Source organism: Peromyscus californicus, unplaced genomic scaffold (assembly GCF_007827085.1).
Source record: "Peromyscus californicus insignis strain IS unplaced genomic scaffold, ASM782708v3 Scaffold_3__1_contigs__length_106647218, whole genome shotgun sequence".
Classification (NCBI taxonomy): domain Eukaryota; kingdom Metazoa; phylum Chordata; class Mammalia; order Rodentia; family Cricetidae; genus Peromyscus; species Peromyscus californicus.
This window is the reverse complement of record NW_026294551.1, coordinates 47,374,465-47,400,250: the sequence shown is the minus strand read 5'-3', so window position 1 is coordinate 47,400,250 and position 25,786 is coordinate 47,374,465. Positions and strand designations below refer to the sequence as shown.

The window sequence follows — 25,786 nt, the reverse complement described above, 5'->3', positions numbered from 1 at the left end:
CCAACACTCAGATGAAGCAGGAGGATCTCAAGAGTCCAGGAGTTCAAGACTAGCCTAGACAACATTCAAACTCAAAAAAAAAAAAAAAAAAAAAAGAAAGAAAGAAAAAGTAGGGTAAGGGTCCCTACCTTCAGAGGCAGCCAAGCTGAAGGGACTTGAAGAGGAGCAATGCCACATAAAGGATCCTCTTGGCTTGTGGAAAGCTGTGCCTCTGGTTAGAGGAATGGTTATTCCGCACTCTAGCTGATCTGAGAGGGCAGCTTGAGAGGCCCTGCCAAGGACTTGCTGGGAAAGGAGTGGGGGCGGGGGTTGTCTCCTAACCTTTGACCTGGAACCCAGGGTCCCTCATGGGTGGATGCATCAGCTCCTCTGGTTACCTGAGACAACAGGCATTTCCTCCATCCTTCAGCCCCTCCTCTTCCTGCCCCAACCCTCTGGCCAAGAGACCTCCCAATCAGACCTGGACTGCTCCAGCTGTGTCCTGAGACGCTGGACCAGCCACATCCCCTGGGGCTGGAGTTGAAGCAGAACCAACTGGCCATCCCAGTGTGAACCAGTGGGACGCTGGGCAGTTTCTGCGTTCTGCAGGCTGGCTCCACACAGCGGAATGGCACTTCAAGTCGAACTGATACCAACAGGGGAGATCATCCGCGTGGTCCATCCCCACAGGCCATGCAAACTTGTAAGCTGGGATGATACTGTGGGCTGGGGGGAATGGTGGTAGGGTCTCTCCTGGACCGGGCAGCCTCTAGTACATCCATCTGGAAAGGGATGAGCAGTGAGGACCTGTTCTGATCTTTGATGGGGACAGAAACTATTAGAAGGAGTAAGTGGGAAGAAGGGATAAGGAATTGTGGGCTACTAGAAGGAATTTTTTCAAAGCGGAGGTTTGGGTTTGAATTCCTCCGCCAGCTCCCTGAACCTAAATGGGCTTAGCTGGAAACTCAACATAGATAGCAAGATGACAGTGCTCTAACGCCTAAAGACGAGTACATATAAAAGTTGCGGGCGCACAGTACAACTAGTGTCTTCCCTTTCCCTGCCGGGCACACAGAACTGGCACTGCCCAACTCAAGCGGCATGGAACGAGAAGGTTGGTGAAGGCAGAGAGAAAATCAGAAATGGGGAAGGACTGGCCTAGCACTCAAGGTAGTGGAATGAGGGTCTAGTTCGTTTGGGGACGGAGAACCGCATCTGGTGTTCTCGCCCACCGAGCACTACAGCGTGAGTCTGGTCTTCTACCGGAGGAATGTGTGTGTGTGCGCGCGCGCGCGAGTGTAACTATGACGCGTCTCGTCCTGCGGGTTGGTAGAGAAGTGCAGCACCAAGCCTTGGCGGGTGCCGGCTCGGGCCCTGGGGAGGGCCACCAACACGGGGCGGGGCCCAGGGGCGCGCGCGCGCGCGCGCCTGAGTCTGGGCCTTGCGGGGGATGACGATAGGCGACGGCCCGGCCCCTAGCGGGCCCTGGGCGGGGAGAGCGTGCCGGGGCCGCGGACTCCCGAGGCGGCCACACCGTTCAGCCCAGCCCCCGCCCGAACACCCGAAGAGCCGAGCCGGTGGGTACGCGTGGGAAGGGAAGCGGCCACAGGGTCCCGGGTGGCCTCCGTCGGCCAGCTGGCCGGAGGAAGGGGCAGGCGGCTGGGCGCCTTCAGCGGCCAGAGCTGTGGTCGTGCTGTCTCGGCCGGGTGTTGCTGAGACAAGATCCGCTCAGCCCAACTGGTGCAGGATCCCAGGACCCGGAGGCACTGGGGATCAGACTCTCGGGGACGCTCGCGGGTAAAGCGCGGGCGCAGGATCCAGGCTCCCGGTGCTCCCTTTGGGCCACTCCCGCAGCCCTCCCTGCCCCTGCTCTGGGTTCCGGAGAAACTGGCCGAGCCCCGCCCCTTCCCGTCCTTCGCCCCCGGAGCCCAGGCGTGCTAGTGATCCCTGCGAGCCGTTTGTGGAAATGAGGCGGGTGCGGGGCTCAGAGATGAATGGGAGAATGAATGGCTGGCCCACTGTTTTATTCAGTTCCGGCACGCGCCAGCCTCTTGCTCACACTCCTGGCCTCTGAGATTCATTCATTCATGCAGGCGCCCACCACTGGGGTTATTGAATCTCCAGCGAGTGCCTGGCTGAGTGCTTGCCTAAGACCGGAGAAGTCTCCCAGCAGAGTCTGACAAGGAAACAGACGATGAGGAGGCTGTGTGTTAGGGGAAATTAGGAAGGAGCTATGAAGAAGGTGATGTCTGAGCTGATTCTTCGGGGATGACTAAATGAGGTGGGGAGGTCGAGTGAGCTGGGCCAAGGAAGCTGCAGGTGCAAAGCCACAGACGCATGCAGTTCCGTGTGGTTGGTGGTTGGCAGCACCTCTTGACTGTGTGTGGTAGTGGGGAAAGTGTGGAGAAAGAAGGGACTGGAGGGGACTATCTGTGTGGTCACAGATTCATACAGGAGCAGTGGAGTAAACTGAGCACGTTTGCAAGGGCTTGACAAGAAGCAGTGAGTGTGAGTACGGGCAGGCTTTGCACGTGGGGAGCTGTGCTCTACCAACCTCCCTTCCGTCAACCTGAGATGTTGACTGTCAGATTTGCATTTGTAAATGCCACAGGCCAATACTGGAGCTTTGATTGGTGGGAGGAAGACAGGAAGAGCAGTTAGAAGGCTGTTGTGTTGGTCCAGAAGAGGAGCAGGATGGAGAGGCAGGAAGGAGGTTTTAGGAGGTGGTGACTGGTGTAAGGGATGGAGGGAGGGGGACCGGCCTTGAATGTCAGGTCATGATTACCAGCTGGAGATGCTGCCCTCACTCTCTGGGAGGACAGTGAATGTGAAAACTGTTAGTGGCAAAGTGCTCTGTTAACTTTTGCTGGACTCACAGATAAAGGTCTCTGGCGGACCAAAGATCCATGGTTCTGGAGCTAGAGTGTTGGGCCCTGTGAGTAAAACCCTCCCCCATCCCTGCCTGTCCTCATTCCCCTCACAATTCCCCGAAGCCTCTAACACTCCCTGATGGGGCAACCTGGGCCCAGACCTAAAGTGGATTCGAGAATCTAAAATAAGCCAGGTGTGGGAGTGTACTTTTGTAGTCTCAGCACTAGGGAGGCTGAGGCAAGAGACTGTTGTGTCCCAGGTCAGCCTAGGTTATATAGTGGGACAGAACAAGAGTGTCTGCCTTGTGCCCAGCACTGAGCTACCAGGCAGGCTGGGATTTTGTTTCCCCTGCTCCAAGAGGCCATGTTTGCCTCAGTGGAAGTCAGTTTAGGGTTGTTCAAAGCAGTTTCTCCAGCCCTGGGGGTTGGGGGAGCATTTGGGGCTGCTCACAGCTCTTTACTCCACCAGAGATCAGGCTTGGAAACACTAGGTAAGGGCCATTGAATGGCCCAGAATGTCAATCCCATTCCCTGTAGTTCCAGTACACCTCTGCCCAGGTGGGAGGAGACCAGAGGTGCTTTTCCAGAATAAGTCTTGGGTCACTCACTGGTATACGGTATACTCCAGCCTGCAGCCAACCTTAAGCGCAGGGCCATGCTGTGAGGCCCAGTGGCTGTCACCTGTTCCCCAGCTGCCACCCCTAAAGCATATACATCAGTAATCATAGGACACAGGTCCCTGTCCTAGGTCCCTGAGGAAAACTGTCAACGCAGTCCTGTTAACTGTTGGGAGGGATCGAGGCAGCCCAGCCGTAGTATTAGGGGTCCTGGGTTCCGGTTCCATCCGTCTTAGAAGTGTCGAAATCTTGAACAAGGCATCTCACCTACCTAGTCTCAGTTCCCCCTTCTAAAATATAATAATAACACAGAACTCATGGTGTGGCGCCGGGCACCGACGGAACGACATAAGCTCAGAACGCAGGAAGCGCCTGGCATGGCGGTGTCCCTCCCACCCTCGGTTCCCCACTTCACTTCCCCTCTCTGGACTCACGCTTCTGTCCAGAGAGGTGGAGCAGGCCAGGAGAGGTTGCCCGGACTGTGGCTGGCCCCAGGCCCACAGGGCGGCGGCGACGCGCCCTCCTTCCGATGCGGGGCGGTGGCTGCGGGGGCGCCAGCGGGCATCCCAGGAATGCGGCTGCGCCGCTCGGGACGGGTGAAGCCCGCCGGACCCCTCCGCACGCGGATTCCCCTCATTCCAGCCGCTTGACGCGGCGGGGCGGGGCGGGGCGGGGCGGGGCGGGGCGGGCACTGCGGCCCCGAAGCCCCTCCTCCTCCACCCCGCCCCTCCCACCCAGACTCCACTGGCCGGAGCGGCAGCTCCCTGAGGCCGCCGCAGGGGGAGGGGAAGGAGCCCAGCTCTTGCTGGGTACTCCAAACTCTCCCGCCCTAAGTCTTCTAATGCTCTCGGGTGGGCTGAAAGTCGTATCCTCTCCATGCTTTTAAAGCCGGGGCGTCGTAGAGGGCGCTCCCCCTGCCCTGTTTTTCACCCAGCTTCCACCTGCGGCACCCATTCCCCTGGCCCGCTCCAAAGGGCCCCATTTCCCAGCTGGCGCCTCACGCCTCCCCCACCCCCGGGTTGTGGCTCAGCCTGAGCTGTTGTTCGTGAAGTAATGAACCATCTTTCCCCTCGAGGCTGCAGCCAGCACCTGTCGCAGGCGCACCTTCTCCCCAGGGAGTCCCCGTCCAAGGGGTGGGGCGCTTTGGCGCTTTGGGGTCCTTACTCTGCCTTTCCTCCCTAGAACAAGTCTGTATCCTCGGTATATGCTTCAGGTTCTTAACATCGGGCGAGAAACAGATAAGGCACTTGAGAACCCTTTGCAAGTGACAGATAGAGGCGCACGCGCGGGGCGGGGGGGGGGGCTTTCCCCACTAGACAAGAAGAGTGGACTCACCCCCAAGCATGTGTATAGAAAGAGCGTGGCTGGGAGAAAGAGGAAGAGGGTAGTGGTGTTGAAGGCTTGGGCGGTGGTGCCTTAGTGCTTCATTTCAGTCAACCCAACAATTCTTCTGGCAGGTCGTAGCCTCATTTTAAAGATGAACCGTCTGTCTCCTAAGAAGTTAAGGGACTTGATCTTTTTTTTTTTCCCCCTTAGACATCAATATGCCACAAGTGGTGGCAACTGAGCCAGAGTCCACCCGCACACCCACTCCACACAGCTCCGACCTAAAAGGGGCTGGTGCCTTCAGAGAGCCAGCTGGAAGCTGGACTGGGGAGACAGCTGATGGCCTGGGTAGAGAGAATGGGGGGATCTAGAGGGACCAGAAAGAAGAGAGATGAGAGGAGCCCTTGGGGCACTGAGTCCGAAGAAGGATGTTGAGGATGGAGCATAAAGGTATTGGCTGCAAATGCAAGGAAGTCAGAAGGTGGCTGTCCACCCAGGAAACTCAGGCTTCTATGGGGGGGGGGGGGGGGCATGCTGTGCAAAAAAGGGCTCGCACCCTGCTGCTGTCCCTGGCCCTAGGGCTTGTGTTCTTTGCTGAGCAGGAGACCTTTCCAGAGATTTTCTCCCCGGGCATCCTGGCACAGGTTTGTAATCTCAGCACCCGGGAGGCTGAGGCAGGAGGCTCTTTCTTGAGTTCCAGGCCAGCTTGGGCCAGGTAGTGGGACTGTGCCTCAAACAATTTTTTTTTTTCCTAGGGGTTTAAAGAATGGAGCTGGTCCTCCCGGAGTGGGTATGGGGGTGGACAGTGTCCCGCACAGAGGCTCCGCCTGTCCAGGCGCGCCGGCCGTATTTGGACATTTCGTTCTATTTTTAACTTTCCCGGGACTCGAGGTTGGGGGTGGGGAGGGAAATCCTGCTTCCTCGGTGACCCACGGGCTTCAGCCCTGGTCTCGCGCGGGGTGTCCGGCCCCGTGTTGTAGACACGAGCCCGGAAGTGAGTTCCGGGGCCGTGTAGACGCGGCGGCCGCGCGGGTTCCGGGCCCCACCCTGGAACTAACGACGTTCCTCCTGGAAAACCTGACTCAGGCGGAGCCCCGCGGCACGCAGGAGGCCCCGCCCCTCGCGCGCCCCCTCTTAGGTCCCGCGGCCCCCTCCCACCCAGCCCGGGCTCGGCCGGCTGCAGAGGGACCCCCGGGGGTCGAGGCTCCGAGCCCCTGAAGCCGCGGGGCCTGCGAGGGGCGGTGCGGGGGGGCGGGCCGGCCCCTCCCTCGCTGACGCCGCGACCGAGCCCGGACCGAGAGCGCGGGCAGCGGAGCGGGGCGCCAGGGCGGGCAGGATGCGCTACCGGGCGTCGGTGAGCAGGGGCCAGGGCGGGATGGGGGTCCTGGGTGTCGCTCGGTGGCCCGCAGCGCCTCCTGGGCTAGCCAGGAATCAGGCGCGGCCCAGGAATTTCGGTGGAAAACGTCCCTGAAAGTTGCTAGGGCAGGAGGCCGAGGCGGAGAAGGCTGCAGAACGCTCGGACCCAGGGCCATGCGGGTCGCCCCTGGTGATGGCTGAGACTCCTCACCCGAGGACAAGGGGGCGGTGGCTGCGGCCGTGGTTTTGGCAGCAGCTTCGGGCTGGGTGGGTGAGTGGTGGGCAGGTGTGAGGGAAGCAGGCCCCAGGCTCTTAGGGGTGACCGAGGAACAGAGAGCTCCTGGTCAGCTAGGGTCGGGGGAGACTTAGTGACCTCCCTGGGACTTAGAGCTGCACCCAATACCTTCCTCTTCATTGACCCTTAGCTCTTTCTGGAACCTGCAGACCCTCTGTAAAGGGAAACCTCATCCCCGGACACGGACACGGCATGAGGGTCTAGCTAAGCCTCTACCTGCCCCACCCTTGGGTGGCAGCTGGGTTTTCCCCTGGTAGAACCCCCCCACCTCCTGAGGCTTCTCAACCGGGGAGGAACTGTGTGGGGAGCCTAGCAGCTGGAGTAGAGGGAGTGGCTCCAGCTGAGGGAGGGCAGGCCACCCCCCTTCTGGAGTGGGTGTTAAGTCCAGCTGGGGTGGTGGCCCACGGGGAAACCCTCTCCTGGGAGATGAGCTCTTGCTTGGTCTCTAAGCAGCTCTACCCTGGGGGGTTGGGGTCGGTGGGAGCAGGAGAAAAGGCCTGTCTCTGTCTGCAGAATTCACCCTGAACTATTGTCCTCCAAAGCACCTGTAACACATAGCTGAGGGATTTGAGGTCACCTGAACTAACTCACTCCTCTTCCCTGAGGAGGAAAGCAGCCCTGAGAAAGGAGATTTGTCCAAGGTCAACACAGCATTCTTTACTCCGTTCTCAGGAGCTCATTCTCATGACCCACCTTTCTCCACACAAAACTACGCCTCTCTGAATTCCATGCACTCGTTCTGTGTCTGCTGGATCCCTGGTGCTCCTGTGGGCTTTGTGCATGGCCCATGTGTGCTGTGTGACCCAATCGTATGTCCCTAACGTGTTCTGTAGCCAAATGTCCCTGCCTTCCACATTCTGCAGGCGGGGTTGGAGACGTGGCCTTGCCTTAACCTGCAGACTCTGACTTTGTCTCGTGGCTGGTTCTCCACAGGCCCTGGGCAGTGACGGGGTGCGGGTGACCATGGAGAGCGCCTTGACCGCCCGGGACCGGGTGGGGGTGCAGGACTTTGTTCTGCTGGAGAACTTCACCAGTGAGGCGGCCTTCATTGAGAACCTGCGGAGGCGATTCCGGGAGAACCTCATTTATGTGAGAACAATGGGTGGTGCTGGGGCAACAGACCTGGGGTGAAGGAGGCACCAGGAGCCTTCAGGACAAGCTGCTGACCATTCTCCCTCCCCCAGACCTACATCGGCCCTGTCCTGGTCTCCATCAACCCCTACCGAGACCTACAGATCTACAGCAGACAGCATATGGAACGTTACCGTGGAGTCAGTTTCTATGAAGTGCCACCCCACCTGTGAGTGATTCCCTCACCTTTCCAGGAGTGACCTCCCCTATCGTCATGCAAGATGACCCCACCCAACCCCCACTCTGAAATGATTCTTAACCCCTGCCTTGGGTGACTGACTCACCCTTCACAGCTTGAGGAATCCCATGATTGCTTACCCCAGAGTCACCTCAGTTCTCATAGATGAGTCTCTGGGTTCTGTCCTCCAGGACCCTCGGCTCCCAACCCCAGTGCCCACTCGTGACTTATTCCTTTAACTGTTTTAACATGCTGCACCTGGCTAGCACCCCACCCAGAGTGATCCTTTCAGACTTCCATGTGATAGTGAACTTGGCCCCCATCCTCAGCTGTGCAGGTCCGCCCCCACATTTTATAAGAGTGGTCCAATCAGATATAGGTGGCCCTCCCTCACCCTGCGAACTCTTGGCAAACCTCTGCCCCAGGTTTGCAGTGGCTGACACCGTGTACCGGGCGCTTCGTACTGAGCGGCGGGACCAGGCAGTGATGATTTCTGGAGAGAGTGGGGCAGGAAAGACAGAGGCCACCAAGAGACTACTACAGTTCTATGCGGAGACCTGCCCAGCCCCTGAGCGGGGTGGTGCCGTGCGGGACCGGCTGCTGCAGAGCAACCCTGTGCTGGAGGTGAGGGGATGGCAGCATCTGAGGAGAGGGTAGAATAAAAAGAAAACGTCAGCTTCTCTCACATTTCCATCCACTCCCAGGCCTTTGGAAATGCCAAGACTCTCCGAAATGATAACTCCAGCCGGTTCGGGAAGTACATGGACGTGCAGTTTGACTTCAAGGTACCTGTGGGTGTGTTGAAGCATTAGGAGGGGGTCGGGTGTGCCATTCAGGAGGTTCGGTATTTGTTGAGGACTTACTGTGTGCCAGGCACTCTTCGGGGGCTACTGTTAGAGCAGTGAAATCAAACGGATCTTGTCTCCTGGACTGATAGGTGATAAACAGAAACATAATAACTTAGCAGTAAATAAAATTAGGTAAAGGTGGGTGCTGCTGTAATTTTTTCTTTTTTTTAATGAGATAGTCTCAGTTTGTAATCCAGACTGCTCTTAAACTCCCGATTGTCCTGCCTCATCTTCCTGAGTAGCACTGCCACACCTGGGTCTGCAGTTCTAAGGCAGATGGGGAAGTCCTCACTCGGGGGTGGCATTTCGGAAATGACTCGTTGGGAGTGGGGAGCAAGCGTAGCGGATGCCTGGGGCAATGAGGCCAGGTAGACGTGAGGTCCAAGGCTTTGCAGAGGTGGAGTTTTTAGTGTGTTTAAAGACTACAGTGAAGCCAGAAGCTGCAGGAGGAAGCAAGGTACCAGGAAAACAGGAGCAGACAGCCAGGGTCTCTTAGGTCTTTGCAAAGATTTTTTTTTCCCCCTGCCTCAGTGTGGGAATTAAAACAAGGACGTTAAATCATATTAAGAACACAGGCTACATGGAATGCTATGCTCAAAGAGAGCCCTGCAAAAAAAATTTTTTTTCAGCTAAGTGAAAAGAAATTATGAGAGGGTTTTGAATAGTAGCCTGTCATGATGCAACTTCCCTACTGAAAAGGTCATTCTAGCCTTTGTTGGGAGTAGATGATAGAGGAACCCAGCCAAGCCGGGAAACCGGTTGGGAGGCTGATGTAATAATGTAGGTGACAGATGAGCGCCTCAAATCGGGGTGGTAGTCACGGAGGTGAAGAGCAGAGGTTGGATTCTGGGTGTTTTCAAGGTTAAAGCAGCAGGATTGGCTGCTTGTTTGGATATAGGAAGTAGGTGGGAAAAAGTTTCCCGGGAGGACTGCAGCCTTCCCTCCTGAAGAACTTGCACTGCAGAGCTGCCACTGATCAAGATGGGAGGGCACGAGCCGGAGTTCGTGTGGGAGAGGGAAAAGCTGGAATGCACGGTCAGGCTTGTTAAATTTGCAATGCCTGGCAGGCATACAAGTATGACTTGGAAGTGGATAGAGTTGAATCTCTCTCTCTCTCTCTCTCTTTAAATCTGTGTGTGCACCACACGTGTGTGTGCTGACAGAGGTGAGAACAGGTCACTTAACCACTATGCTGTGTCTCCATTTCTTAAATGAAGAAACTGAGGCCAGAGTGGGTGCCTGAGCCCACTTATCTAGTAGCAGAGCTCGAGTTAGAGCCCAGGTCTACTGCAGGAGAGAAGGGGAAGATGAGTCCTTTCTCCTGACCGAGCTGACCATCCCTGTTCCCCACCCTACCCACAGGGTGCCCCTGTGGGAGGCCACATCCTCAGTTACCTCCTGGAAAAGTCACGAGTGGTACACCAGAATCATGGGGAGCGGAACTTCCACGTCTTCTACCAGCTACTGGAGGGGGGTGAGGAGGAGACTCTTCGTCGTCTGGGCTTGGAACGGAACCCCCAGAGCTACTTGTACCTGGTGAAGGTGAGTAGTTAGCCGGCAGGGTGGGTGCCACCTGGGGGGCACAGCGCCAGTGCCGGCTGCCAGCTGTGCTCTTTCTCCAGGGCCAGTGTGCCAAAGTCTCCTCCATCAACGACAAGAGTGACTGGAAGGTCGTCAGGAAGGCCCTGTCAGTCATTGACTTCACTGAGGATGAAGTGGAGGTTAGGGCTCTTCTGTGGACCCTCCTCCCCTCCCACCCCAAATTCACCCACTTCTTTTGGAACCCATTTCTACCTGGAGTTCCCTTCCCCTCCCGAGTGCTTTACCAACCATCCCCTGCTGAATCTGAGCATCTCCTACTGGTCCTCATGGGCAGCCCTGACCTCCCTGACCTCATAACCACCACATGCCCCTGTTGCCACCTCAGGACTTGCTAAGCATCGTGGCCAGCGTCCTGCATTTGGGCAACATCCACTTTGCTGCGGACGAGGAAAGTAATGCCCAGGTCACTACTGAGAACCAACTCAAGTATCTGACTAGGGTGAGTGTGGCAGGCAGAGGGTAAGGACAGGGGCAGCTGAGGTGAGAGAAACCAGCCCCTCACTGTGCCCACCCGCACTCCCCCCCCCCCCACCCCCCCGGCAGCTCCTTGGCGTGGAAGGCACAATGCTGAGGGAAGCCCTGACTCACAGGAAGATCATCGCCAAGGGGGAAGAGGTAAGACTCAGACTGGCCACAGAAACAGGAGAGGTGGGCCGTCCTAGAGAGCCTCATCCTTTTGTTCCTCTCTGCTGGTCTACTCAGGGTCTTCAGTAGTGCCAGAGGGGCATAATGCAGGTGGCTTAGAGAGGTACAGTGAGCTAGCTGGCCAGGGCTCCCACCTCCAAGAATGAGACCCTATAACAGCTTCCCTATGGTGTCCTAAATAGCACCGCCACTCTCTGGTTTAATGGAGTTAGGGAGGCAGGGTGGTAAGGACTCCTTTATCGGATGCCTGGGTCTGAGGGGAGGTAGGACAGAAGGGTGTCTGTGGCGTTCATCTCCTGTTTTATCCTCTATGGCAGCTCCTGAGCCCACTGAACCTTGAACAGGCTGCGTACGCAAGGGACGCTCTCGCCAAGGCTGTGTACAGCCGCACTTTCTCCTGGCTGGTCAGAAAGATCAACAGGTCACTGGCCTCTAAGGTGAGTACTCGGTCCATGCTGCTTCCAAGGAAGGCAGGGAGGGTGGGCAGGGAGGCCTGTAGCCGGGAGCTGGGGCAGACCATGAGGACCCATGCTGTCTGCTGACTGGCTGGCCTTAGGATGCCGAGAGTCCCAGCTGGCGGAGCACCACCGTTCTTGGGCTCCTGGATATTTACGGCTTTGAAGTCTTTCAGCATAACAGGTCAGTCCTGCACTTTTAACCCTTGCCAGTCTGTCTGCCAGTGTCTGTGTTCTGGCCCTCTCCTCTGTGCCCTGCCTCTCATTCCCAGCCATGGCCCTGCTTGGCGTCTCTTAGCCCTGCTGCTTGTACCTGCTCCCATCCATTCCCTGTCCCCGGCACTACTGCGGGTTATTCCACTGTCCCTCAGCTTTGAGCAGTTCTGCATCAACTACTGCAACGAGAAGCTGCAGCAGCTCTTCATCGAGCTGACACTCAAGTCTGAGCAGGAGGAATACGAGGCAGAGGGTATTGCGGTACGTGCATGCCTGGGGTACCCGGCATGTCATGGGAAGCGAGGCACTGGGGCTCCCAGGAGAGAGTGGGGGACCTGGTGATCGATGCCCTTCTCATTCTGTGCAGTGGGAACCTGTCCAGTATTTCAACAACAAGATCATCTGTGACCTGGTAGAGGAGAAGTTCAAGGGCATCATCTCCATCTTGGTACATCCTCTGCTCTTCTAGCCTCATGGTGGGAGACAGCCTGGAAACCTCCCTCCTTTCTGTCCCAAGTGTGTCTGCAGGCTGGGTCAGAGTGTGGGGTTAGGTAGGGTAAGGTGAGGTACTGGTCCGGGCTGCAGGCTCTCTGTCAGGGCTCCCTAAGCTCTGCCCCTTTCTCCTGTGCCTCTGACTTCTTACATGTTGGCCTCTTTATCTCCTCCTTTCCAATAAATCCCTCACCTCATCCTGTGCTCTGCAGGATGAAGAGTGTCTGCGTCCTGGGGAGGCCACAGACCTGACCTTCCTGGAGAAGCTGGAGGACACTGTCAAGCACCACCCCCACTTCCTGACGTGAGTGTGCTGCTGGGGCGGGGGCTCAGGTTCAGCTGGGGGTCCCTCCATAGTGGCGACACCAGCTGTGAGGCTGAAGGCATAGCTCAGTGGTAGAAAGCATACCCAGCATGCCCAGGACTCCTTTTGGGTCCCCAGCGCCCAAACCAAGCCACCAGCCACCAGTTAATCACCGGAGAAAGCGGTGATGTTGACAGTTACGAAAGGCCACTGTTGGACCTTCCTCCTTTTCTGAGAATGAAACTTGCTAAGTTGTTTGTTTTTATAAGCTCCCTCATTTGTAAATTACTTTCTATATGAGGAATGCCCTACACTTGGGAGGAGGAGGCCTCAGGATCAAAGCCATCTTGGCTACATAGCAAATTCCAGGCCACCTGAGATCCTGTCTACAAACAAAACAAAAGACAAAAGGACTCTCTGTAAAGTGGGGAAGCTCAGCACACAAACTGGGTACCCCTTACTGCCTACTTTACAGAATCCCATAAGGATGCTTCTTGTGTTGTATCTTACCAAAACTCAGAAAGATTCACTCATTTGGTCAGGGTTATGTTATCTATTTAGACTGTAGAGCTTGGGATGAATGTCCCAAGGCTTTTGGACTCAACAGTCATGAGCATTGTTTGTTGAACAGTACCTGAAGCCAAGCATGAAATGTATGCCTTTAATTCAGCACTTCAGAGAAGAGGCAGGCAGATCTCTGTGAGTAGTTCCAGGCCAGCCTGGTCTACAGAGCAAGTTCTAGGCCAGCCAGGGCTACATAGAGAGACCCTGCTCAACAACAACAACAAAAAAACCAAGTACATGAAAAATTGTTTCTGCTTGTGCTTGATGGGGATTGCTGCAAGTTTGAAGCCAACTTGTGCTATAATGTGAAATCCTATTTGAAAGGAAGGAAGGAAGAAAGCCCAGCGGTGGTAGTGGTGCATGTCTTTAATCTCAGCACTGGGACAGCAGAGGCAGACAGAGCTCTGTGAGTTCAAGGCCATCCTGGTCTATAGAATGAGGACAGACAAGGCTACACAGAGAAACCCTGAATTGAAAAACTAAAAAAAAAAAAAGAAGAAGAAGGAGGAGGAAGCAGGCAAAACATTTGAAGGGATTTTGGGGGGAGGGCAGGGGGACTATTGTTTTGAGGCAAAATATCATTGTAGCCCTGGGTGACCTGGAACTTAGAGATCTACCTGCTTCTGCCTTTGGAGCGTCGGGCTTAAAGGCTTTCACCGCTGTATCTGGTGGTATTGGTTAGTCTCTCTCTTCAAAGTTTCTCTGTGTAGCCCTGGCTGTCCTTGAACTCACTCTGTAGACCAGGCTGGCCTCAAACTCAGAGATCTGCCTGGCTCTGCCTCCCGAGTGCTGGGAAAAAAGGTGTGTGCCACTGCCACCCGGCTTGGTTTAGATTTTTTGAGACAGGGTCTCATGTTGCCCAGTCTGGCCTGGAACTCACTGTAAAGGATGACCTTGAACTCCTGATCCTATTTTCCTCTGCTTCCGGAGTGCTAGGGTTACAGGCATGCACCATCATACCGAACAATAAAATTCGCATAATTACAAAAATGCTGCTCATTAGAGAGAGTTGGAATGTGTGCAAAGCCTCTTGTGACCCTGTTACCCAGAGGTCATCATTGTTAACAATCCCAGGCATTTCCTTCCTGCCTGTTCCTATACATTTTTTTTCCAAAGTCAAGAACTTACTGTGCATGAGGCTCAGGATAATGTTATGTTCTAGGGTTTTTCCTGTATCAAGTGGAAAAATTTCTTCAAAATATGTCCTTCGAGGGCTATGACCCATGGGACTTTGCAGCTCTCACCCTGCCTTGAGGGCCCCAGTGAGCCTCTCCGGGGGTTTGTTTTTGGTTTGTTTGTTTTTGTTTTTGAGACAGGGTTTCATGTTGCCCTAGCTGTCCTGGAACTCACTCTGTAGACCAGGCTGGCCTCAAACTCACAAAGATCCACCTGCCTCTGCCTCCTGAGTGCTGGGATTAAAGTTGTGCACCGGTTGTTTGGGTTTTTTGAGACAGGGTTTCTCTCTGTAGCCCTGGCCATCCTGGAACTCGCTATGTAGACCAGGTTTGCCTTGAACTCACAGACATGTGCCTGCCTCTGCTTTACAGGCATGTGCCACCACCACCCCACTGGGTTTTTGTTTTTGTTTTTTCCTGGTATTAACGATGGAACCTAGGGCTTCACACATGCTAGGCAAGCATCCTACCACTGAGCTACCCAGAAGCTCACCCTCCAGGTTTGTGATGTGAGAGCAAGGCCACCACATTCTTCTTTAGGCTTTCAATTTTCACCTGCATCTCTGGGTAGTTGCTCAGAATAGTTCTTCAAAGTAAAAAATGGGCTAGAGGGTACAAGCATGTTTAGAATTTAAATAATCTCTTGGGACAGATTCCATTCTGAAAATGGAGAGGACAGCTCTACCACCCTCTAAACAGCTGGGCAGAGGCCAGAGGCAATGAACTTAGCCCTATGCCTGGACTGCCTGGCATGCCTAAGCCCAAGTTCCTCCTCCTGGAGCTAGGCTGGCCTCTAGGCAAGTTTGTCTACTGTTCTGAGCTTCTGTGAACTCTGCAACAGGCCTCAGGCCTGCACAGTCTACCACGTAGTATGCAATCTGTGGGACAGCCCAGGGCCTGCCGGCTCCTTCCTGGATGGCTCCTAAAGCTTTGTCAACAGGCAGGGACGGGACATGCCCCAGGTCAGACATGGTAGCTTCCTCTCCCTGTCACCCTCAGGCACAAGCTCGCTGACCAGAAGACCAGGAAATCGCTAGGTCGCGGGGAGTTCCGCCTTCTTCATTATGCTGGAGAGGTGACCTACAGTGTCACTGGTGAGGATCCTGGGGCTGGGTCCCATGAGGCCGGGGGATGGGGGGGGTACTCCCTCACCCTTCGTCTCTTTTCCCCTGGCAGGGTTTCTGGATAAAAACAATGACCTTCTCTTCCGGAACCTGAAGGAGGTGAGGAAGACACAGGCGGGCTGCGGTGGGTTGGGTACCCACAGTTCGGGAGCATCTCCGGCTCTGTGCTCAGCCCTGACCCCTCTTCTGCCTCACAGACCATGTGCAGCTCGATGAACCCCATCATGAGCCAGTGCTTTGACAGGAATGAGCTCAGTGACAAGAAGCGACCAGAGACGGTGTGGAGATTATGACATTGGAGTGGTGTGTGTGTGCCTGAGCACAGACCAGAGCCCAGATGGCAGGCACTGTGACCGTGAGCGTGTTTACACCCGTGTGCACGTACATGGGTGTCTGCTCTCATGACAGTCTTTGCCTATTTTTTTCCTCCAATGTTTTATTACATTTATTTATTTGTGTATGTATGTGGGGGTGGTGGTGCATGTGCCGTGGTGTGAGTAGAGTTCAGAAGACAACTTATTGGAGTCAGTTCTCTCTTTCCACGGCATGTGTCTCCAGGATCAAACTGGGGATGTCAGACTGGCCACTGAGCCACCTCGCTAGCCCTTGTCTTTCTAAGTGTCCAGCTTTCTCTGTATGTAGACTGTTGTATGCCTGCCTGCTTCTCTCTGTATGGGTACCCATGGTACCCCAGCCTGCGTGGGCACTTGTGTGTATCCACCTAGTCAGCAGACATCTCTCAGCTCTGAGGAATCAAACAAATAGATGCTCTCACAGCCAGGTGTATGGGTGCTTTGGGAACCATAAAGAGGAAGTGAACTTCCTGCAGGGGGGAGGTAGGCATCTGGGAAGGCTCCAAGGCAAAGGCAGCATTTGAGGCGAGAGAATGAGTAACTGCTTGTCAAGTAGACCTGTAGGAGGGCTCTGTAGGCAGCATACCTGTGTGTCCACCATCCACATCCACACAGAGGCCAAGGAAAGCTAGACAGTTGTAAAGAACAATTTAGTGGAGGAGGAGCTGGAAAAAGCAGATGTGGCCAGTGGTGCCAGATGCAGGGGACCTTCAGCCAGCTGAGACCAGAGGTGCAGCTATTGGGCTGAGCCAGAAGAGGTCCTCACAGCTCCAGGTCAGGAGGGAGAGAGGACCGGGGTACTTCCAGCTGGCTCACAGAGACATTGTGGTGCCCATTCAGGACCCTGCTTCTGCTATCCTGACTCGGTCCTTCCAGCTTCTGCCGGAGCCGCCGCCTCTTCCAGCCAGTGTAGCAGACTTTCTTTGGGCTGCCCACCAGCTCCCATCACTACAGAGACTTATCATTAGTTATGAACGCTCGGCCTTAGCTTAGGCTCATTTCTTGCTAGCTCTTGTAACTTAGTTTAACCTGATCCTCTTCATCCACATTTTGCCTCGGGACTTTTTACCTTTCTTTCATTCTGCACGTTCTATTCTCACTGCTTCCTCAGTGTCTGGCTGGCTGGTAGCTGCCTGGCTGGCTAGCTGACCGCAGGCATCTCCCTCTCTTTCTCTCTTGGAGCCTAGAGTACTCCTACTTATTCTCTCTGCCCGCCAGCCCTGCGTATCCCTCCTCTGCCTACCTATTGGCCGTTCAGGCAGGCAAAGCAACACATCTTTACATGTTAAACAAATGCAGCGTAAACCAATGTAACACACTTTTACATAGTTAAAGGAATATTCTGCAATGTAATTCAATGTAACACACCTTTACATAGTTAAAGTAATACTCTGCAACATAAACCAATGTAACACACTTTTACATAGTTAAAGGAATATTCTGCAACGTAAACAAATGTAACACATCTTTACATAGTTAAAGCAATAGTCTGCAACATAAAGCAATGTAACACACCTTTACATAGTTAAAGCAATATTCCACAACAAGCCAGTATCTCCCTACTCGGGACTCCTGCACACGCTCTGTACCCATGCTCTGTAGCATGTCTCTGGCTTCCGTACCCAGCGATGGCCCCAAGTGGACCTTTGGTGGCCAAGCCCCTTGCTCTTCTTTCCCTGACTTGAGAAGGAATCACTCTCCACCCAGTCCCTCGGGCCAGGGACTTCTCCAGTTGGGTGATGTGGATTTCTGTGGCCTAAATACTCTCAACTCCCTCTCCTTTGCCCCTGTAACCACTGGTCCAGGTCAGTCCTATGAGCCAGTCAAGTAACCTCTTCCCTAGTTTCCTAGCTCCCCACCAACCCCTCCCAATCCATCCTCCACACAAATGCTGCAGAAATAATCAGACATACACATCCCATTGCTGCTCCCTGACTCCAAATTCCTCATTGGCTGTTTCCCTAAAGATAAAGTCTACTCTCTCCGGTGGAACACTTCTCCGTCTGCTTGGACTGCCTTCCTCTCCCGCTGCCTCCCACCGACACCATCTCCCTTTGGGGTCATTTCCAAGATCTTCCCCAGTACACTTTACCTCAGACTGATCAATTATCTCAAAAATAAGGGGGGAAGGGTACCTCAGTGGCGAGATTCTGTCCTAATGAGCCTAAGGCCCTGACTTAGTTCTTCGCTACTAGGAAGAAGGAAAGGGGGGGGGGGGGGGGCGGGGAAGAGGAGGGGGCGTGCGGCATTGCAAAGAGAGCTGGGTTAGAGAAGCTGAGGTCTCTAATGAGCTAAAAGGAACTAAGGTGGAGTCTGGCCCTCTCTGTCCTGAGGCAGGAGTGATGGGAGGAAGAGGGGCGGTGTATGCAGGCATGAGTGGCCTCCGCCCAGCCCCAGCCAACCTACACACCCCCTTGGCTCACCAGGTCGCCACACAGTTCAAGATGAGCCTCCTGCAGCTCGTGGAGATCCTGAAGTCTAAGGAGCCTGCCTATATCCGCTGCATCAAGCCAAATGATGCCAAGCAGCCTGGTAGGTTCCCTGGCCCCGGGAGCAGTGAGCTGTGCCTCTTGGCTGGCGACCCTGCCTTTCAGTGACAGCCCGAGGACCCACCTTCGCTGTCTTCCTCTCAGGTCGATTTGATGAGGTGCTTATCCGACACCAGGTGAAGTACCTGGGCCTGATGGAGAATCTGCGCGTGCGTAGAGCTGGCTTCGCCTATCGACGCAAATACGAGGCTTTCCTACAGAGGTGGGTGGGGTCGGCCCACCGCGGAGGGGTGAGGTGGGAGGATCAGAACCTCCTGGAACGGCGAGGAAGGAGGGGCATTCATAGCTCTAGTTCAGATACGAGGGTTCAGAGGCCCTCAGCTGCAATGGGATCCAGGCCAGGAACCATTTTTATGCTATGGGCCTGATGTTAGTCTTGGAAAAGAAGACACAAGGTACACACACACACAACCCCACCCTCCTGAAGCCCCTGGTGAGGGGCACAGGAGGAGCACATTGACAGGCTGCCACCAGAGACTGGTGACGGGAACTCAGGATGTTGTGGTTTTGTAGTTATTCAGAGGAAAGGACCTGAGCCAACCAGCATATGAATCCCATCTCTGCCTTAGGTAGATGGGAATGCTTCAGTCCCCCACCTTTAAAATGGGGACCCTCAGGCATGTGTGCCATCTACCAGTGAGTGAAAGCACCTATAGACACCCAGCAGAGCAGAAGGGACCTCCAGAGTGGGCACTGGCTTGGGCTCGCCTGAGTACGTACATGCCTGCTCTCCCCATTCCCAGGTACAAGTCACTGTGTCCAGAGACGTGGCCCACGTGGGCAGGACGGCCCCAGGATGGGGTGGCAGTGCTGGTCAAACACCTGGGCTACAAGCCAGAAGAGTACAAAATGGGCCGGTGAGTGGGGCCTGTTCCCGGGGCCTGGAGGATGAAGGAGCTGGTACCCAGAGGCTGATCACGGCTTTCCCTCCCAGAACTAAGATCTTCATCCGATTCCCCAAGACGCTGTTTGCCACAGAGGACTCCCTGGAGGTCCGACGGCAGAGCCTAGGTGAGAGAGAGACTCACCCTTGCTGTCCCATGGGGGTCTTGGGGAATGGAAATGACTGCCTTTGGGCTTTTTTTTTCCCCCAGGAAACCTGCCCACCCTTATTCAGCTGTCTTCCTCCTTTCCCACCCCCAGCAAAGAAAGGCCACCAGCCTCCCCAGTCCAAGCCCAGCCCCACACTCACCCGCTGTCTTTCATTGACTTGCCTCTCACAGACCCTTCCTTCCTCAACTTAACTCATACCACTGACCATGCCAGGCCTCACCTAGGGGTGCTGAGCCCTGACAATTAATTTTCTTCCCCAACCACAGCCACCCAGATCCAGGCAGCCTGGAGGGGCTTTCATTGGCGGCAGAAATTCCTCCGAGTGAAGCGATCAGGTGTGGGGTCCCAGGGGTCTTTTGGAGGGGCAGGGTCTAGGGGATGGATGGGCCGCCATAGTGAGAAGACAGAGGTCAGCCATATGTGGTATCCACAGCCATCTGTATCCAGTCATGGTGGCGTGGCACACTGGGCCGGAGAAAGGCAGCCAAGAGGAAGTGGGCAGCGCAAACTATCCGTCGGTGAGTGCTGGGATGCCGTGAGGGGGACTACAGATGAAGGTGAATGTGGGGATCTGTTGTCAGGTTTCTCACCCCAGCTGTGTCTGGGCTGCCCACCCCCAGACTCATCCGTGGCTTCATCTTACGCCACGCACCCCGCTGCCCTGAGAATGCCTTCTACCTGGACCACGTGCGCACGTCATTTTTACTTAACCTGAGGCGGCAACTACCCCGGAATGTCCTGGACACCTCCTGGCCCACACCCCCACCTGCCCTGAGAGAGGTCTGTGGGCTCTCCATACTGAGTTAGGGACATCGATCACAGCACTTAGCAGGGGCGAGGGGGTGTCCTTATCATGTCTCCAGAGAGGTGGCCAGGGAGGGTTCAGCAGGGAGAGAAAGTAGAGCCGGGCCATGAAATGAGTTCCCAGCCGGGTGGTGGTGGCACATACTTTTAATCCCAGCACTCAGGAGACAGAGACAGGCGGATCTGAATTTGAGCAAGTTCCAGGACAGGCTCCAAAGCAGCAGAGAAACCCTGTCTCAAAAAAAAAAAAAAAAAAAAAAAAAAAAAAGAGAGAGAGAGAAAAGAAAAGAAAGAAAGAGAAGAGAAAATGAGTTCCCCCAGGGAGAAAATACTCCAAAGGGCTGTCTGGCTTGAGGCGCCTGTTGGGGGTTTTCAGTAGGAACGGAAGCAGGCTGGAAAGATGTCTGACCCGACTCTTTCCCTAGGCCTCAGAGCTGCTACGGGAGCTGTGCATGAAGAACATGGTGTGGAAATACTGCCGGAGTATCAGCCCTGAGTGGAAGCAGCAGGTGTGGGGAGCTCGGGCAGCAAGTACTTAGTTGTGGGGGCTCTGGGGACAGCAGGCACTTTGCCTGGTCAACACTGTAGCCTCAGAAGAAGGCCAGACCCTTCACTGGACTTCTCATAGGCAGTGGAGGCTGCAGAAAGTTTGGAGAAGAGCCTTGATTGGCCCAGCTTTACACTCACTGATTATGTCAGTGGTTGACGTACCTTGTGTTTACCAACATGGTGTTGGATGAGGAGGACCCACGCAGCTCAGATAACCTGTTGCAGCAGTGGGCCACCTACACGATTCTAAGCTGGACCCCAGTCTCAGGCCTGAGGGCCTGATAGGAATCATTTTCAAAATCAGGCCTGGAACTGGACAGTCCTGTCATAACTCCTGGGGAGCTCTGTGCCTTGTTTGGTGGGGACAGTGGGTAAGGAAGGGAGGAGCTGATGGGATGTTGGTGGCAGGGCACTAGAGATGAGGGAGCTGTTGGGTCCGCCCTCCAGATGGTCCCCAGCCCGTTGATACTGATTCCTTTTGTCTCATCAGCTGCAGCAAAAGGCTGTGGCTAGTGAGATTTTCAAGGGCAAGAAGGACAATTACCCCCAGAGTGTCCCCAGACTCTTCATTAGCACACGTCTTGGTAAGCACCCCCACACACACTTTTCATCCCTTGAGCCTTCCAGCACCATCCTGTCTCCTTCTGGCCTTACCCGACTTCCTTCTCCCCATCTTGGTTACAGGCACTGAAGAGATCAGCCCCAGAGTGCTTCAGGCCTTGGGCTCTGAGCCCATCCAGGTAAGAACCCACCCGTCACAACTAGAGCCCTCACAGTGTTCTGCCCAGCGGCCAGAGCCATGGGCAAGGAAGTTGTCCCTGGAACTCCTCAGCCCCCGCCCTGCCCTCACACTGTTGTGTGTCTGTCTCTAGTATGCTGTGCCAGTGGTGAAATATGACCGCAAGGGCTACAAACCTCGGTCCCGGCAGCTGCTGCTCACACCCAGTGCCGTGGTCATCGTGGAAGATGCCAAAGTCAAGCAGAGGATCGACTATACCAACCTGACGGGTCAGCCCGAGTTGAGGCCTGCAGGGGTGGGGAGGAGCCCTGCTCTGACCACTGCTCCCTGACCTCTGCCCTCCCCTCTCAGGAATCTCCGTCAGTAGCCTGAGTGACAGCCTATTTGTGCTTCATGTGCAGCGTGAGGACAATAAACAAAAGGTACCCCCATTAGGACTTGGGGAGGTGGAGGAGGGTCCTCTAGCCCTGAACAGGGCTTCACTCATTCTTTGCATCTCATTCACCAGGGAGATGTGGTGCTGCAGAGTGACCATGTGATTGAGACACTAACCAAGACGGCCCTCAGTGCTGATCGTGTCAACAATATCAACATCAACCAGGGCAGGTGAAGCACGTTGGGGTGGCTCGTGGACCCTGGGAAAGCCCCAGCCTAGGGGGTCCGTCTCTGTGAGCAAGTCTTCACGTTCTTCCTTGCCTCCAGCATCACATTTGCAGGGGGGCCAGGCAGGGATGGCATCATTGACTTCACATCTGGCTCGGAGCTTCTCATCACCAAGGCTAAGAACGGCCACCTGGCTGTGGTGAGTGAGGCTTGCTGGCCTGGGTCTAAGGTAGAGCCATTGATGGCCAAGCCTTCCCCGGAGGACGTGTCCCCTTTCCCCTGTTGCCTGCCCACGAAGGCGAGAGAGGGGCTCACTTGGGCCCCTCTGGTGGCCATAAAAGGGTTATAATAAGGAGGGCAATGGGGACTATGGGGACGGTGCAGGGACGCACATGTGGGGACGTTCACTCTGGCCAGAGCAGTAGGTACTGCTGTGGGAATGGAAAAGTTCAGTACCAAGGCCCCTCAACTCCCCACGACCTGCTACAGGTCTCTCTCCCCCAGCCTCTAAGTACCTGCAGTTCCTCCGCTCACCACTAGGCTTCCCCCCACTAGGTGGCCCCTCGGCTGAATTCTCGGTGATGAAGGCCCCAGTGGACCCCCCCCCTCCGGACTCCCGATGCTTTGCTTCTTCCCTCCTCCCCTCCCAGTTACCAAAGACTCGAGCTTCCAGTCAGGGATCCAGGGACACCCCCAAAGCCCACCTGCAAACTCCTGCCTCCTGCTCACCCTCTCTTGAGGTGATGGGGGGCCAGGGAGCTACCCCAGGAGTGGGCCAGGCCGGGCCACAGCAATAGAAAAGCAGGGGCCTGAGCAGACCAGGCCAGCCCTCTGCTGATGCCAAATGTCTGAGAGAAGGGAATTTTAACTGAAGTTTTCTCTGAGATTTTTTTGATGCTTTATAGGAAACTATTTTTTTAAAAAAGCCATTTTCCTACCCTAAACACACTGGATGTGTTTTCTTGACTCAAATAGGGCAAGGAATGTAGCTAAAAGATTGGGTGGGCTGGGCTGTGGGGCCCTCTTCTCTGGCCAAGCCTCTTCTCCTTATTCCCTTGATACCTTGTCTGTCTGTCTGTCCACCCACCCACCTGCACCTTTTGTGGCCCCCTCAGACCTGGGGCCTGAGACCACCTTACCCCATCTTCCTGCCTTAAGAATGCCCTTTCTAGGGCTGGGGGTGAGCCCAGTGGTAGAACTGGTGCTAAGCATGTGTGAGACCCTGGGTTCAATCCCCAGCATTAAAAAAAAAAAAAAAAGTTTTAATATTTCCACCTCAGTCTGAGGGCATCCTGGAGTGGGGAAAAAGTCTTAGAGTTTGGAAGACTTCAGAGAAATCATCTAGTCCAGGCCCCTGGAATCACCGAGCTGGCGACAGGCAAGCCACACAAGGAAGGCTTGCCTAGCAGCAGGTTGGGCCAAATCCTGAAGTGAAGCAGTGTCCTTAGCACACCTCACTGCCTTTCCCAGGGCCAGGGAGACCCATAAAGCAAGGGTCACGTCTTAAGTATGCACCTGGCTCTCTGACCAGCAATCACCCTTGGGAGCCACCAGACGGGAGGGGGTCTCCTGCCTGGGTCTATGCCTTGGGATGACAACCTCCTCACACACACACACACACACACACACACTTTGGACCCAATTTCAGGATGGTAGGGTTTTTACTGGCCTGGACACATCTGTGACCTGGGAGCATGGGGCCAGGGCTAGCCCTGGAGGAGCTGCAGGGCCGTCACCCCTTTCTGCTGCTTCTCTCCACCTCAGAGGGCCTTGGGTTTGCCCGGCTCCCTCTGTTCCCTCTGGGGTCCTCAGCCCACTGCTGACACTTCTGCAATCCAGAGAAACACTAAATAAAGCAATATGTGTTTGCCAACACAGTTTCCCTGTGAGTGCTGGGGGGTGGGGGGTGGGGGGTGGGGGTGGCCATGGGAGTGGTCCTAGGAGGCAGCCAGGAACCTGGTGCTGCAGAAGGAGACAGGGAGCCCTTAGGAGCAATAGAGAAACCAAGTTGGGTGTGGTATTGCACACCTTAATCCCAGTACTCAGGAGGCAGAGGCAGGTGGACTGGATTTCTGTGACTCCTAGGCCAGCCTGGTCTATATACTAAGTTCTGACAGCCAAGTCTATGTAGAAAGAGCCTGTCTCAAAAACACGAGAGAGGAGCCAGAGGCTGTACTATGGACTGTCCGCCAAACGCCGATCAACCTGGCACAGGGCTCTGGCTTTGGGCAAACAAACATCTGGTATGGCTGGACCGAGGAGGCCTAGCATGGGCAATACAAGCCTATGCCGATGCAAGACAGATGGGTGGGGAGGGGTCAGCACTTCATAAAGAAGCTGGTGTTTGAGGTGGCTCAGAGGATTGTCCCCAGTCCCAGGAGGATGAACCTAGTCCAAAGTGGCTTGGGTAGAAAAGTGCATTTGTCAGCAATGGCATTTTATTGTCCTCGGGAGGGCTGCTTCTAGGTGTTCCAAAGACATTGTTAGGAGTATGTCTGGGACCAGATCTACGCTTAACGGTCTCTGGGTGCCACTGAAAGAACCCCACACACCCCCCACATACTGGTGAGAGCAACTACTGCCAGCAATTCCAGGCTTTTATCCTATCAGGAGCAGAAGGAAATGTTTCTTCTCTAACAAAGTCTCTGAGGTGATTTTTCACTGCACTAGAGTGAAAGGGATGCTCTGACCCCTAGTCATTGGAGTTAGAAGAACATAGTGATTGGCCAGGCCTGGGTCTTATGCCTGCCCTGCCTCTAGAAGGAAAGCATGCTCCACACCCAAGAGCAAGGACCAAAATGGGGGAAGGGCTGACTCCCTCAAAGACAACCTGAGTTTCCTCTCTGCAGAAGGCAAGACTGAACGCTGCAAGCAGCCACCTGCTGGGCGGTAGAACACTCAGGAGCCTGAGAGCAGGGAGGGTCATCATGGCACACTGCATGCAGGGCCAAGAGGCAGGCTCGAGGAAAGGCTTAGTGCTACTCACTTAGGGCTTGTAAGGCACAAGTACCCAGAGAATATGGTACCCACAGTGTATGACTGTTGGGGGCTCGATGTTGTCTTGTGAGCATATCTACATTCAATACCTCCCTTGCTAATTTCCAGAGGGGCGGGGGAATATACCAGGGGCCAGTGAAGTGGTTGAGCAGGCTGGGCGGTGGTGGCGCATGCCTTTAATCCTAGCACTCAGGAGGCAGAGGCAGGCAGATGTCTGTGAGTTCAAGGCCAACCTGGTCTACAGAGTGAGTTCCAGGACAGCCAAGGCTACACAGAGAAATTCTGTCTTGGGTAAAAAAAAAAAAAAAAAAAAAAAAAAGAAAAGGAAGAAATGGTTGAGTAGTTAGAGGCACTTGCTGCCTAGTCTAGTGAGGGCACCAGAATAACCTATCACTTCTATCAACAGTACCAGTGACTCCAGGAAGCTGATAAGCTAGGCACTGAATCAGATGCAGTTACAGCTTTTTAACTATATACTTGTAGTAAATTGGAAGGTATGTGAGTAATGCCATATATATAACCCACTAGTGAGCAAAAAATGACCGATTTTGGTTGATCTATTGTGTTTGAGACAGAGTCTCACTGTAGCACAGGCTGACCTATAACTAAGTACTAGAGGATGACCTTGAACTCCTGAGGCCCTCAAGTGTTGTGGTTGTGGTTACAGGTGTGTGTGCCATCATACATGAATTGGGTTTTCCTTGCTTTTATTTTTTTTTTCTTTCCATTTTCGGTGTGGGTGTGGGTGGGTGTAGCCTAGGCTGGCTTCAAACTCACTGTATAGCTTAGGCTAGTCTTGAACTCACCTCCCAAGTGCTGAGATTACAGATGTGAGCCCACTCCTGGCTTGGGTAACTTTGAGAGCTAAGAAGGAAAGGTTTGTGACCAGACTTTATCCTGAGGAAAACTTGTGCTGACCAGCAGCTATCTGCCGAGCCTAGGAAGCTGACTTTGGCTCTGGA

General features: G+C 54.7%; 1 protein-coding gene across 4 annotated transcripts; it reads left to right on the top strand.

Annotated features, from left to right (window-relative positions):
- The first annotated feature begins 544 nt into the window (after window positions 1–544).
- On the top strand, window positions 545–23,700 carry Myo1c (myosin IC). Of its 4 annotated transcripts, none has more exons than XM_052757595.1 (32): window positions 545–682; window positions 7,377–7,532; window positions 7,628–7,743; window positions 8,178–8,376; window positions 8,457–8,537; window positions 9,963–10,142; window positions 10,223–10,321; window positions 10,528–10,641; window positions 10,746–10,817; window positions 11,165–11,284; window positions 11,404–11,486; window positions 11,674–11,779; window positions 11,886–11,966; window positions 12,223–12,314; window positions 15,053–15,147; window positions 15,230–15,276; window positions 15,375–15,455; window positions 17,957–18,062; window positions 18,164–18,281; window positions 18,823–18,936; window positions 19,014–19,090; window positions 19,399–19,467; window positions 19,566–19,650; window positions 19,753–19,912; window positions 20,362–20,445; window positions 20,976–21,069; window positions 21,170–21,225; window positions 21,358–21,493; window positions 21,576–21,646; window positions 21,733–21,830; window positions 21,927–22,026; window positions 22,383–23,700. In XM_052757595.1, the coding sequence occupies exons 1-32, from the start codon at window positions 608–610 to the stop codon at window positions 22,407–22,409; spliced, it is 3,192 nt and encodes a 1,063-aa protein (XP_052613555.1). In that variant the 5' UTR covers window positions 545–607; the 3' UTR covers window positions 22,410–23,700. The 4 variants fall into 4 exon arrangements, with proteins under 4 accessions (XP_052613555.1, XP_052613557.1, XP_052613558.1 ...); XM_052757597.1 differs by lacking the exon at window positions 545–682 and adding an exon at window positions 1,343–1,556; XM_052757598.1 differs by lacking the exon at window positions 545–682 and adding an exon at window positions 1,343–1,560.
- Window positions 23,701–25,786: the final 2,086 nt, after the last annotated feature.